The 12,507-nt window shown below is 59.1% G+C and overlaps 1 protein-coding gene across 2 annotated transcripts; it reads right to left on the minus strand.

Annotated features, from left to right (window-relative positions):
- Window positions 1-898: 898 nt before the first annotated feature.
- Window positions 899-9,617, minus strand: DTYMK (deoxythymidylate kinase). Of its 2 annotated transcripts, none has more exons than XM_043462239.1 (5): window positions 9,466-9,617; window positions 8,349-8,457; window positions 4,868-4,958; window positions 3,316-3,513; window positions 899-1,159 (listed from the first exon to the last, which is right to left on the minus strand). In XM_043462239.1, exons 1-5 carry the CDS (start codon window positions 9,593-9,595, stop codon window positions 1,049-1,051), a joined length of 639 nt encoding a protein of 212 aa, XP_043318174.1. In that variant the 5' UTR covers window positions 9,596-9,617; the 3' UTR covers window positions 899-1,048. The 2 variants fall into 2 exon arrangements, with proteins under 2 accessions (XP_043318174.1, XP_043318176.1); XM_043462241.1 differs by having other exon boundaries at window positions 3,316-3,441; window positions 9,466-9,595.
- Window positions 9,618-12,507: the final 2,890 nt, after the last annotated feature.

Consider the following 12,507-nt stretch of genomic DNA (forward strand, 5'->3'; position numbering starts at 1 on the left):
CCACAGCCAGCTTTGTCTCCCCTGACCAGACCCTTCTGCCTCGAGGGACCATGAGGCCCCGTCCTAACGTGGGCCAGAGGGTTCCCCGTCAGGGGCCTCCCGCGTTGGCCTGCAGCCTCCCTGACGACCAGCACTCAGGACCCCTGCCCATGCTGCGTTTTCGCCCCCAGCACGTGGCCTTGGTCGTGTGGAAAGGTCAGAAGGCAGGCCGTGGGGGTTGCCCACCACCCCCGTGGACGACCTCAGCACTCTTGAATGCAGCGGTCCAGTTCCATGCATGCCTCGTAACTGTTGCTGCCCTGATCTCAAGTGTGTGCTGCTAGCTGGGTGGGTGCACACGCAGGCCTTTCAGGCCAGCGGGCACCGGAGACTGGCCCGGCGCCTGCAGCGGGGCCCTCTGTGAAGCAGCCACACAGCCATGCAGGTGCAGGGACGCTGGCCCCTCTGTCCTCCCGCGAGGGCTGGGCTACCCCTCCCTGCCCAATCCCGTGGACGGGCAGCACCACTGTGCAGGGGGGCGGGGGCTCTCCCCCAGCTCCAGCCCCTGGACCTCTCGCGTGGTCTCCTTCTGCTTGGGACCCAGCCTCCTGCCCACACCCGGGAGGCGCCGAGCCCCACAGCGCCCTGTAGACAGGGACCCTGCCCACCGCAGGGCTTGTCCTAGAGTAACCGTGGGACGGGATGCAGAGGATTATACAGCTGCGTCTCCTGTCTCAACAGAATGACCAGCAATGTGCCAGATGTGCTCAGATGAGACACATGCTGCCCCACACGGCTGGGCCGGGCCCCGCAGGCCAGAGCACGAGGCTGGCACTCAGCCCAGGCGCAGCCGGGCCAGGCCAACAACACAGGGGCCCCAGGCAAGGACGCTGCACCGCACCGGGCCCCCAGCCGCCGCCACCGTCTCCACCTTGTCTTTATTGATGACGTCTGAGGACATGCTTAGAGTTTCAGCGACCCCAATGCGACCGCTGGACGCAGCTGTCAGACCTCAGTGAGGAAAGCACAGTGATTTACAAGCATCTCTGGGGCACAGGTGGCTGGCCTCCTACGTCCACAGCTGCCCCAGGGGCCTGTGCGCGGCGGCCCGGATGGCGTCCTCAGACAGTGCGCGGATCTCCCGGTGGACGTCCTCGATGCTTCTGGAGGCGTTGACCGTCTGTGTGGGGCAGGGGACACAAGGCGTTAACGTTGGCAGTGCACGGGCTAGTCCAGGGGGCACGGCTTCGGCTCCTCACCCCCCAGCCTCGCCGGGGGACCAAACCGCTCCGCGCTCTGTGGCAGCCCCGTGGCCTGGTGCCAGCAGCGGACGTGGTGAGGGCAGCACGAGCCCCCTCCATGGCTGCGCCTGCACCGCCCGGAGCCCCAGGCAGGTCTGCGTCCGCTGCTCCCCACCTGCAGCCCCGCTGCTGAGACCCTGCCGCCCAGGTGAACGGCACGGGACCCTTGGTCACCGGGGAGCCAGCCCACAAGGAACCACTCTCCACCTGAGGGCCACGTACTGGGCACACAGGGCGGGCATGCCCGGGGCCCCTCCTTTGCCAAGGCTCAGCCCTGGGCGCACCAAGAGCCTCTTGGCAGCCGCGGGGTGGGCAGCAAACTCTGGACAAGCCCCAGGAACAGAGGCCCTCAGACAACCGCAACCCCCACGTGGGCCTCAGAGGCGGCGGCCCCAGCCGCTCCTGCGTGAACGCATGCATGTGCCCCGCGGGCCTCTCCACAGAACGGGACTGGGGCCACTGCAGACACTGGGCCAGGGAGGCCCAGGATGAGCCGAGACCATGACACCTGGGACCAGAAAGGGGCCAGCATGAAGGGGCCTCCCGGAGGCAGACCCGGGCAGCGTGGGCCTCGGACGGTGAGGAAGGCAGGTTGCTGCTGAGTGAGCCCTGCACACCAGTCTGTGGGCGCTGGGGTTTCACGTGGTCTCAAAGCCCCTCCTCAGAAGAACGCAGAGGGACGTCACCGTGAACCACCTGACTGAGGTGCAGGTGAGCACGGCTGGAACGGACATGCTGAAGGCGGATGCCCCGTGACATGGCAGCAACCACCCAGCAAAGGCGACAACCTGACTCCACGCACGAAGTCAAGCTAAGGCTCAGCCACGAGGAACCTGCGGGGCCTTCAGAAACACCGAGGCTGAGATGCTCAGAGGAAGGAGAGCAGCCACGAGCCGGGCACCACGTCCGTGCTTACAAAGCTCAGCGGGGGGACCCAGCATCTGGGCCGCGGGAGAGGACCCATGTGAACGACCCAGGTCCACATGGGACGACGTCAGGTACTGAAACTTATTGTCAAATGGTCCCCGGAAGAGTTCCTTGTTAGACTTAAAACTTTTCTCTGTCTGTTACTGCTTTAAAGATGTCAAAAAAACTAAATTAAACTTTCAGATCAACAGGAGCCAAGACTCCTATGAGGGGACCTGCCCTAACGAGGAACATCAGCGAAGCTCCTAGAGCTCTGGGAACCCAGCTGAGAAGACAGCTTGGCAGAAAGGCAGCCACTGGTCCCTCCCTTCCCCGCTCCTGATGCTGTGGTTTCCTGTCTTGTTCCCAGCAGGTGCTGAAATGCAGTATGAATCATGGATAATCTACACCACGTAGAACTACTTAAAAAGAAAACCAGACAGGGACTTCCTTGGTGGTCCGGTGGTTAAGGCTCTGCCTTCTACTGCAAGGGGCTGAGTTCCACCCCTGGTTGGGGAACTAAGACCCCTCATGCCACAGGGTGTGGCAAAAAATAAAAAATTGGTGAGAACAAATTGAAAAAAAAAAAAAAGGAAATGAAGAAAACCAGAAAAAGAGAGAACTCTGGCATTCAGTAGCTGATAGAACCGGCCAGCAGAGGGCAGGGCAGTTGAGGCCCCACACTGCAGCCTCTGCCTGGGGAAAAGCACGCCCTTCCCTCCAGCCCTGAGCATCCAGAGACACACGGCAAGGTCAGGTGTGTGCTTTAAACCTGCACAGGGAGCCCTGGCCACACCACTCATCAGGGCAGTTGGGAGGCACGGACCAAGCGCAGGGAGATGCACGAGCCCAACTGGCAGGCGTGCGGCCCGTCGCGCCCATGGATGCCACCTGCAGGGAGGCTGGAGACGGGCCAGGACTGGAAGTGCCCTGAGGCCGTGGGGACCATGCAGGAGGTGGCGGCTGGGGCAACGGGGATGGCCCCTGGCCCCCGCGGCCCAGGGCTGGAACCGTGCTCAGGGCATGGGAGGCCCCTCGTTGGACCCAGGCCTGCTGCACTGCAGCCCCGACTCCCCTGGCCTGGCAGCGGCCCCTCCTGCACCAGCCCCAGGGCCCAGGTGGCACTCACCTTCCAGGGCAGGCTTGGGTCTGCCAGGAGCTGCTGGAAGCGCTGCAGGGCGCGCTGCTGGAAGGGGCCACTCTCATAGCGCTCGCGGCCAAACTCGCCCCGCACCGCCGCCTCCGCGAGCTGCAGCTGCAGGAAGACGACCAGGTCGGGCTTGGGGAGGCCCACATCCGGCTGCTTACACCAGTCCAGGGAGAAATTCTGCGGACAAAGAACCACCCTGAGAGGGGACCAGCGTAACGTGGTCTCATTTCTGGTTCCAGATTCACCAAGATGGGGGAGAGGGAGATGGGATGTGTGGGGAGAATTCTCACACGACAGCGGGTGTCCTTTAGGCCTCATGTGGTTTCTCTCTTGAGACTGTGTTCCGTCCACAGGACGCCCCAGGCCCAGGACCCCACACCCTCCAGCCAAACGGCAGCCAGTCCACGGGGATGCAGCAGCCAGACCAGGATGGCCCCCCGTCCCGAGGAGGGAGAGACCCACAGCCCTGGAGACCCTCGCCAGTGCCCTGCGTGCCCTCTGTGGCACGTCCCCTCTCATTCACCCTCGCAATTCTAAGAGCAGTGTTTCCATTCTGGAGGAAACCCCAGGCAGTGTGTGACCCACGGCCACACTAAGGCCTGAGGGTTAGAAGCTAACTGTGGGCTCAGAGCCCCGAGCACAGGCGGAGGGCACCTGTCCACCCTTCCCGAGCCCATGAGACGTTCACAGATGGAGCCGAGGGGCAAGTACCTCGGGAGGGCTCTCCTAAAGGAGGGCCCAGCTGCTTGTGCCGGAAAACAGGCAGAATTAAAGGGTCAGCATTCTGCAACCTTTTGTGAATTAACCATAATCAGGGACTGTTGTAAGACACCATGCCTTGACAGGAGCCTTGCAAACATAAACTTAGATGTTTAAATAGAAGGAAACAGAAGTAGAAACCTATATATGGAGCGTCAAGGGACATTTCAAGAATGGACCTTAATTAGCCAAACCCTGGTTCAATCTAACTGTAAAAACCTAAGGTGAACAGACAGCATCTGGGCACTGACTGAAGACTTTCGGGGATGGCTGCCCACTCGCCGGGCTTGGGACGAGGGTGTGCAAAGCTCTCCTGGGGATGTGCACCGAGGAGCTCACGGGGGTGGACGCCATGCCTGGCGGGTCACGGAGATGAGCGCGCTGAGGCGGGTGCTGGAGCTGGGGGTGCCCTTTCTCTGCTGGGGTATGTCTGAACATCCTAAATAAGAGGCAGGACAAAGCGCCGTGCGGTCACACAGGCCGTTGCACCTGTGAAACAGCAGCTCCCTGGAGTGGGGGTTCGGGAGAACAGCACCCCAGATACTCTCACCGTCTCTCCTGAAAACAAGACGCTGGATGAAATGGGTCTGCTCACCAACCCCCTGCGTGACTGATGTGAAATGTGTCGGCCGAGTTAAAACTGCAGTTGTATCGGTGTGGACAACCCGCAGCTACAGAAGAGGCTGCTCGTCCTGTCCGAGTGACCGGGAGAACAGGGGGTCAGAGAGCCCAAACGGGGTGCAAACTACACACGGGGCCGAGTGGCACTCACCTCCTTGGCGCTGGTGAAGGCGACTCCGGAGAAGGCATATCTGTCCACGACCAGGGTGACGCCCTGGCTCAACTTCTCCTTCATTAACGGCCTACAAGAGAGGGAAAGCCTGTGAGCCCCGGTCCCAGCTTCACAGCTCCTGAGTCTCAGGCTCAAAGCGTCCTGAAGACACAGTGCAGCTCAGACACCAAGTGGGTGCAGGGCCGCACCCAGGTGGCCACATGTAGCCGGGCTTTCATGCCCCAAAGCTCTGGATCTTCTCCCCAAGATGCCACGTGGGCAGCCCAGCAACGCCAGGCACAGAAAGGCAAGTCCACCAGGGGCGTGCACACAGCTGCTGCTGGCAGAGGCGCAGGGGCAGCTCGGCCGTCAGGCACAGGGGCCAGGCCCTGCGGGCAGGGAGAAGCTGGAGCAAGGGGAGGCAAGGGTGGACGCGGCCTGGAAGGGATGACAGACGCTCGTGTCCCCTCCTGGGAGGCCGGCCGTGGGCAGCGGGGGCCGAGGATGTTCTCCACAGGGGGCCCGGGGGTCTCAGGAAGACGGGCACAAAGGCCGCACCATCGCCAGCAGCACGGCCCGCTGATGCCCGGCGCCAGAGGAGACGGGCTGGGGGGGCCTCGAACAGGGAGCGGGCCCCTCACCGCAGCATCGCTCCTGAGTGCACACTGCTGACACTCACAACCTCTGGAGCCCGCAGGCAGGGAGCCCAGGGCCGAGCACAGGACGCCCCCGACGCGTCGCTGACCAGGCCGAGCAGAGCGCACAGGTGGGACCTCCGTGCTGGGCGGAAGGTGAATCCAGACAACAGGCACCCGCCGACCTCAGAAACCAAGGGGGCTGCTCACCCACAGTGGACGGCAGCGAGCTTTCTATGTGACTCTGACTCTTAGAACCATTTCATGTCTCATGTATTCAAAAACTGAGGTCAACAACGGGGAGAAAAAACCTCCAAATTATACACAAAGTTAAATGAACCTACCCAGATCCCAAAGGAAAGCACAGCAAGAGGGAAAAGCACGTCTGAGACATGTGCACACAGACCCTGTGTCCTGCTCTAACCACTGAGCTGCAGCCACCTCGAGCTCGACCAGGCTGAACGCAGATGAGGTGGCGGTTCTGAAACCACCCCATGGCGGGCAGGACACAGCCAAGTGAGTAGAGCCCAGCAGAGCCCGAGGCGCCGGACGGGAGAGTCGGTATCAGGCAGACGTGCGCAATGTGAGCGTGCACTCCAGAGCAGAGGTCGGCTGCTAAACACCTCTCACCAAGAGGACAGCAACCGGTCTCAGCTACCGCAGAAGGCGCGGGAAGCTGGACCCATCAGAGGGGCGGAGGAGCCAGCCTGAAGGGGTCCTGCAGGCCCTGTCTGGGACAACCTGAGCAGCAAACAACGAACAGCAGAGGTGGATGCCCCACTGAGTCCACGTGATGGTGGACGGACAGACAGCAGAGCAGGAAAGCTCTTTACACAGAACCTAGCTGGTCCATGTAGGAGGAATGAAGACATCAGAGAAGCAGTGACCACCTCAGACAGGGCTACTGTGTGCTACGCCACTCAGCCGTGTCCGACTCTGTGACCCCAGGGCCTGCAGCCCGCCAGGCTGCGCTGTCCATGGGATTCTCCAGGCAAGAATACTGCCGTGGGGTGCCGTTTCCTCCTCCAGGGGATCCTCCTGACCCAGGGATCGAACCCGAGTCTCTTGTCTCCTGCAGCGGCAGAGGGTTCTTTACCAGCAGTGCCACTGCGAACCCAGCGGTCAGCTTGACAAGAGTGTTTTTACACAGTATTCTTGACAGGAAGAAGCCACTCAGTGGAAGAGCGGAGCCGGCAGCCCTCTCACTGAGGAGTCAGGGGAGACCACCAGTGATGCCTCAGTGGGCCTACATGGGGACTCCTGGCCTCGAGAGGACCCACGTCACTTCTGTGGTAGCGTGGCCAAAGTGCAAGCCCAGATCCACTCGGGAGGAAACACAAACCCAGCATTTCACTAACAGCCCACGATCTTTAAAAAGAGAGCAAGGGTAAAATAAATGTGACAGCATGTTGTTAAAAGCGAGGCTTGGGAAGGTGCTGCTGAACTGCTACGGAAAGCAAGAGAGAAAGCTTACTGCTAGGAATAAATCCTTGGATGGCCCTGGAGGACCAGCAGGTTCTGACAGATGGGGAGGAAGTGGAGGCATTAGCAGAACACAGCACTGCAGGCCAAGGGGCACTCTGCCCATGGCACTGCCCAGGAAGCTCTGGCTGAGACGCCAGGCAAGACTGAGGTCACGCAGCTGGCTGACGACGGTGCCAGACAGTGGCCCAGAATCCAACCTGTCAGCCAAGGACTTCCGTGGGTCAGAAAAATTGATCTGATGGGAGTGGCCGGGGTGACCTGAAGGGGACTTGTGGCAGAACAGACTGGGGCGCACAGGCCGGCACGCCTGGACAAGGCCAGGGCTGAGGGGAGCGGTCCTGTTTCTCAATCTAAACTGACCTGACGTTATTTTCTACTAACCCACAAAAACCAAAATCAGAACACCCAGGTCAAGGAACCTTAGATGTGCTAAAGATTCTAAGTATGGCCTCACTGGGACTTCCCTGGTGATGCCAATGAAGCGAGATGGTTAAGACTCTGCGCTTCCACCTAGAGGGCACAGGTTCAATCCCTGGTTGGGGAACTAAGATCCCACAAGCCTGAGTGCAACCAAAAAATAAATTAAGAACAAACAAATAAATGTGGTCTCCTTTTCATCTAACATGTGGAGGGGGTAGGCCTTTCCAGACAAGACCCTGGCTCAGCCAAGGCCAGAGGGAGCGCGGTGCCAGCCTGCTTGTGGGAGGGTGCCAGGCACAGCCTCTCGTGCACCCACCAGCAGGTATCGTTCCATCCATGGTGGAGCAGCCTTTCTGGACAGCAGGCTGCAGGAACTGAGAGGAGAGCGAAACGCAGATCGCGAGGCAGTTAGGAAGCACGCCGTGAGGTGATCTGTCCACAAGGACCCCGTTTATTCGTGTCAGAACACCTCCCGGGACACACGTGTTACTGACACACACGTGTGCAGATGAGAACAGAAGCACCTGGGAGTGTGCCTCACAGGCTCTCTGTCAACAACTGTACTGGGTAAAGAGGGATCCCACCAAGGTGATGTACAACAAAGAGGGGGCGGAAGAGGGCAAACCCCAACAACTGTCAGCCTCACTTAGTGACGTGTCACACTGGTTCATTCAAGACATAACTAAGAGAGACTCCGGGTGGGGGCGGACGAGCTAGGGATGCTCTGTATGTCTCCATCAGCTTTTCTGTGCATTTGAAACAACCTAACGTCACAAAAGGAGTGGGGTGGGGGGTATTAACTAGAGCTTTGGGGATCTGTGAGTAAAAGAACGTGTAAAGGTACAGCCTCCAGCGTGACTCTCAGCCACTCAGAAACAAGAGCCGCACTGAGTCACGGGGGAAGTATAGAGCAGGGAGGGTGGCAGGGCCAAGGTGTTTACACATGTTCCCAGCGGTTCGCAGAGAAGAGCAGGTGCACCGAGTGATCCTCCACCTCGCTTTTCTTTTCCAAGTAGGAGCTGAGCAGCTTGCCAATTTCAGTTGATCTTTCTAAAACAAGAGAGAAAAAACACAGAAAATGAGATCAGGCTCGCCATGGACATTAAGAAGAGTTTGTGCAGAACTTCTGGCCCTGACCCAAGTCTAACTTTGAAGTTTATTTTACTACAACTTTGGACAAGCTTACACCTTTACCTGAGGAAGGGCAGCAGTGTGTAGACACTGGGATAAACAAAGCTTTAGGAGGAGAGAACTCAGGTAGGAAGCAGCAATCAGAGGCAGTGCCAACCAAGGGGAACTGGGTCCAGGACCTGCCTTGACACCAAAAGGATTTTTAAGTGCTGCAGCCCATAGTATCCGAGGTTCTCTGTTCCTGCAGTCCACCAACCCAGGACTGTGTAGTACTGTGTGTTTATTGAAAAAAGGTGTGTGTGTGTGTGTGGACCCGAGTAGTTCATACCTATGTCATTCAAGGGTCAACTGTATAAGATTTGTAGACTGTCTGGCTTAAAGATTAGAACAATAAATATTCAAGGAAGCATTTTCCCTCCACTGCTGTCGCCGTTGGTTTGTAAACCCTGAACTTCTCTTGAACACCTAAGTATTGATGATATTCTTACAAGCGTTTTCGAGACCAATGTTTTACGTTAAAAATTAAAAGTATGACACAAAACCAGTCAGAACGTAAACACTCAAGGGTGGGCGGGCGGAGGAACCCCAAAACAAATCGGAGACTTGGGTTACAAAGCAGCACCAGGAAACTTCTGGGGGTGACTGTCATTACTCTGGCTGTGAAGACGCCTTCTGGTCTGTACACGTACTGAGACTCACCAAACACAGGACCTGACTGACTGCACGTCAGCCGCGCGTTAATCACCACAGACGTGTCCGGCTGAGGCTCAGGGGCCACAAGGGCCCTGCGCCCCGACCCGCGGACCTACGAGGGCGGGCCAGGCCCACGAGGCCTTCGCTTCCCACCCTCCGGGCCCGGAGGGGCCCTGGGTCGCGCCCCATCCCCGGCCCCCCGGAACCCCGCGCTCGCCCAGCCGCCGCGCCCACCAGGGAAGCGCAGCAGCTCGGCGCGGTGGCCCTCGGCGCACAGCGCGTCCACCAGCTTGCGGCTCTGAGTGCTTTTCCCCGCGCGGTCCACGCCCTCCAACACGATGAGCGCGCCACGCCGGCCCGCCATCGCAGCGTCTTCCCGCCACCACCGCTCCAGACCGCCCGGACCGCCCATTGGCCGTGGTCGTCTGCGGCGCGCACGGGGATTGGCTCATGCGGGCCGGCGTCCGCGGCGCGCACGGGGATTGGTTTATATGGGCCGGCGTCCGCGGCGCGCGCCAGGATTGGCTAACACGGGCCGCCGTGGCCGGATTGGCTGGGACTAGTACGGCGGAAGCGGCGCGACTGGCCTGCGAGTGCCTCTGTCGCATCGCCTCTTCCGGGCGAGAATGTCGGCGCGCAGTGTCCCGCGCGGGCCGCCGTCGTTGGCGCGGGTGTCTGCTCTTCCTGCGAAAGCGCGGCTGCAGCCTTGGGGCCTTCCCGTTGCCCACTTCTCGACGGCGGGAATCTTGAGGGCGAGCGGCTCGGCACCCGGAAGCGCTCCGTCAGGTTGGCGGCTGTCCTCCTATGGGCGCGAACACTGCCTTTCCGTCTAGCGGTCCTGCCTTCAGGGCTTCGTGGCCTTCGACGGCTCGTCCCCAGGCATCCTCATGAGGGGGACCGACCTCAACCTAGGGGTTTGGTGCGGACAGCAGCGTCAGGCCGGTTACGTGCTGGGAGCCGCATTTCCCAGAACTTACTCTGGAACGCTCGGATTGGCCGCGGAGAACTCCGGAGACGGCCAGAAATGTGGCCGTGGAATTGAGGGCTGCCCTCCGGGGAGTCCTCGAGAAGCGCCAGCTCCCCAGACTAGAGGCGGCCGAGAGCTCTCGGGGGCTGGGGTGGCCACGGACCCCGCAAGCTCCAGACGGTCCATCTCATGTTGGGGCTGAGGTCGTGGCAACAGTTGGCCTGGCTCTGCGCCCCCACCTCACTTGTGCAAGCCCCTGATTTCGCTGTGACCCAAGAACACCTGTGGTAGCTTTCCGTTTTCCTGATGGGCCCTTACTTGATTAGGTTGTGGATCCTGGAAGGGTGGTAGATTGTTACTTCCAAGGCTTCCTTCCTTGATGTTGAGCTTGTAGAGTAACCGGAGCTCACTTTCAGGAAGAAAACTGTTGTGCAGGTAACCCTCCCACCCCCCAACTTCCAGTCCCCAGTCTGAGAACCACATGTGCACAATTAGGGCTGCTTTTTCACCCTGGATCCTGGAATGAACACAGACAAGCTACACCAGGCCGCTGACGGGGAGCACCAGCCAGAAATAAACAACTGTGAGCTGAGTCCACCGCGACTTTGGGGTATTTTGTTACTGCGGTACAATCTACAAGAGGTCACTGATACACTAATAGCACAGTATTGCCTTTGATTAACTTGTTTTGTTCTGAAACTTTAATCTCCTTGCCTTCAAAAGGATGAAGGGCTTACAGTAGGGACCCTCCTGAGGTTGGACAGCCTTCTATCACATCACCAGGCTGACAGGCAGGAACATGGGCGGTACCTCAGCTTGTGACAGCTCAGCCTTCCTGGTCACCCATGGAAATGGGGACAGCCTGGCTGGCCTGCCCCTGCATGCTGGGGAGCCGTGGATGCCCTTTTAATAGCAGGAAATACTGAACTAGCAAACGTAGAGTGAAATTTCTTACTTAGCTAAAAGAAGCAGCACTCAGCGACTGAACACCAACAGCCAGAATGCCAGCCTCACTGGCTTAAATCATCCGGATAGCTAGTTATCTCACATAACAGAGTCCAGAGTTAGGCAGCCAAGAACTGTTTCTGCTGCTAGTGATCTCAGATGCTGGGTCAGCAACTCACCAGTTCTCTTAGCTTGTCCTTCAGCCACAGGGTGACTGCGTACCTCCATGCATCTGGTCCTGACCTCGCATCCCTGACACACGAGTAGGAGAGCCTGGGCATCTGTATGTCCAGTTCCTCTGTTCCCTGCTGCGCTGACAAGTCTCAAGACTGTTTTTCAGCACAGTCTGCCCTAAGCAGTGCAGGTCCACCAGGGAGGCCTGACGGGCACAAGCGCATCTGCTTTGTGCAGGAGATCCCAGCTAAGGTGCCAGGCCTGCGTCTGCGTGGAGGCAGGTGAAGGGAAGTTGGTAATTGCTGAAACTGGCCCATGGGCACATGGAGTCTGTTAGGTTCTCTCTGCTTTTGTGAGTTTGAGACTTTCCATTAAGTAGAGGCCTTAGAGCCCTGACTGTACCTGTTGCTTAGTGATGCACCTTCCATCCCAGGAATCCGTCAGTCTTCACTGCTGTCCATCAAAACCTCTTCCTGTCTCAGATGGGTTGCAAGAACAAAATGCCACAAACTGGGTGGCTTTAACAGCACATTTTCCTCACAGTTCTGGAGGGCCAAGTTCGAGGTGCCGGGAGGGCTGATGTCTCTCTCTGGGTTGCACGCAGATGACCACTTTCTCACTGGGTCCCCACATGGCCTTCCCGCTGCACAGCTGCGGAGAGGTCTGGTTTCTCTTCCTCAATTATTGCTCAAACACAGTCACACTGCGGGTTCAGGGATTCAGCCTGTGAATTCTGAGGGGGGCCATTCAGGCTGCAGCACCCACGTACTTGCAGAAGGAGATGCGCTGGGCGCACCACTGCCCCATGGGACGCCACCTCCCAGCCCTGCCCGCAAGCAGATGGCTCGGTGGCTAAGTCCCTGCCCGGGAGCCGTGGGCACCGTGCTGTGTCTCCTTCACACGGCAGACTGCGCCTCTGCCTCTGCCCCCAGCCCTGTCTTCGCGTTTCTACTTGACTGGGAAGACAAGGCCCTTTGAGGGCAGATGCCACAGTGGGAGGAGTCCGGGTCCCCGAGTGACCCCGTGGAACATGGCTGCCTGCCGCCTGGACTGTTCCAGAAAAAGTAAAGTTCCGTCTTTTCTGTGCTACTAAGTTGGGTGGGTTTCTCTGTTAGAGTAGCTTAGCCTTACCCTCAGGCACTGGCTCTCAGGTGGGGGACATTCTGACCCTCATGACTTGGGGTGCAGGT

The sequence above is a fragment of the Cervus canadensis genome, chromosome 2 (assembly GCF_019320065.1).
Source record: "Cervus canadensis isolate Bull #8, Minnesota chromosome 2, ASM1932006v1, whole genome shotgun sequence".
Classification (NCBI taxonomy): domain Eukaryota; kingdom Metazoa; phylum Chordata; class Mammalia; order Artiodactyla; family Cervidae; genus Cervus; species Cervus canadensis.

Excerpts from the sequence above, each read along its gene's own strand:
- DTYMK (XM_043462239.1), bottom strand. The coding sequence starts at position 9,595 with ATGGCGGGCCGGCGTGGCGCGCTCATCGTGTTGGAGGGCGTGGACCGC. Across the intron at positions 3,514-4,867 it reads CCTTCACCAGCGCCAAGGAG|AATTTCTCCCTGGACTGGTG; the intron begins GTGAGTGCCACT and ends CTTTGTCCGCAG. Across the intron at positions 1,160-3,315 it reads ACCCAAGCCTGCCCTGGAAG|ACGGTCAACGCCTCCAGAAG; the intron begins GTGAGTGCCACC and ends TGCCCCACACAG.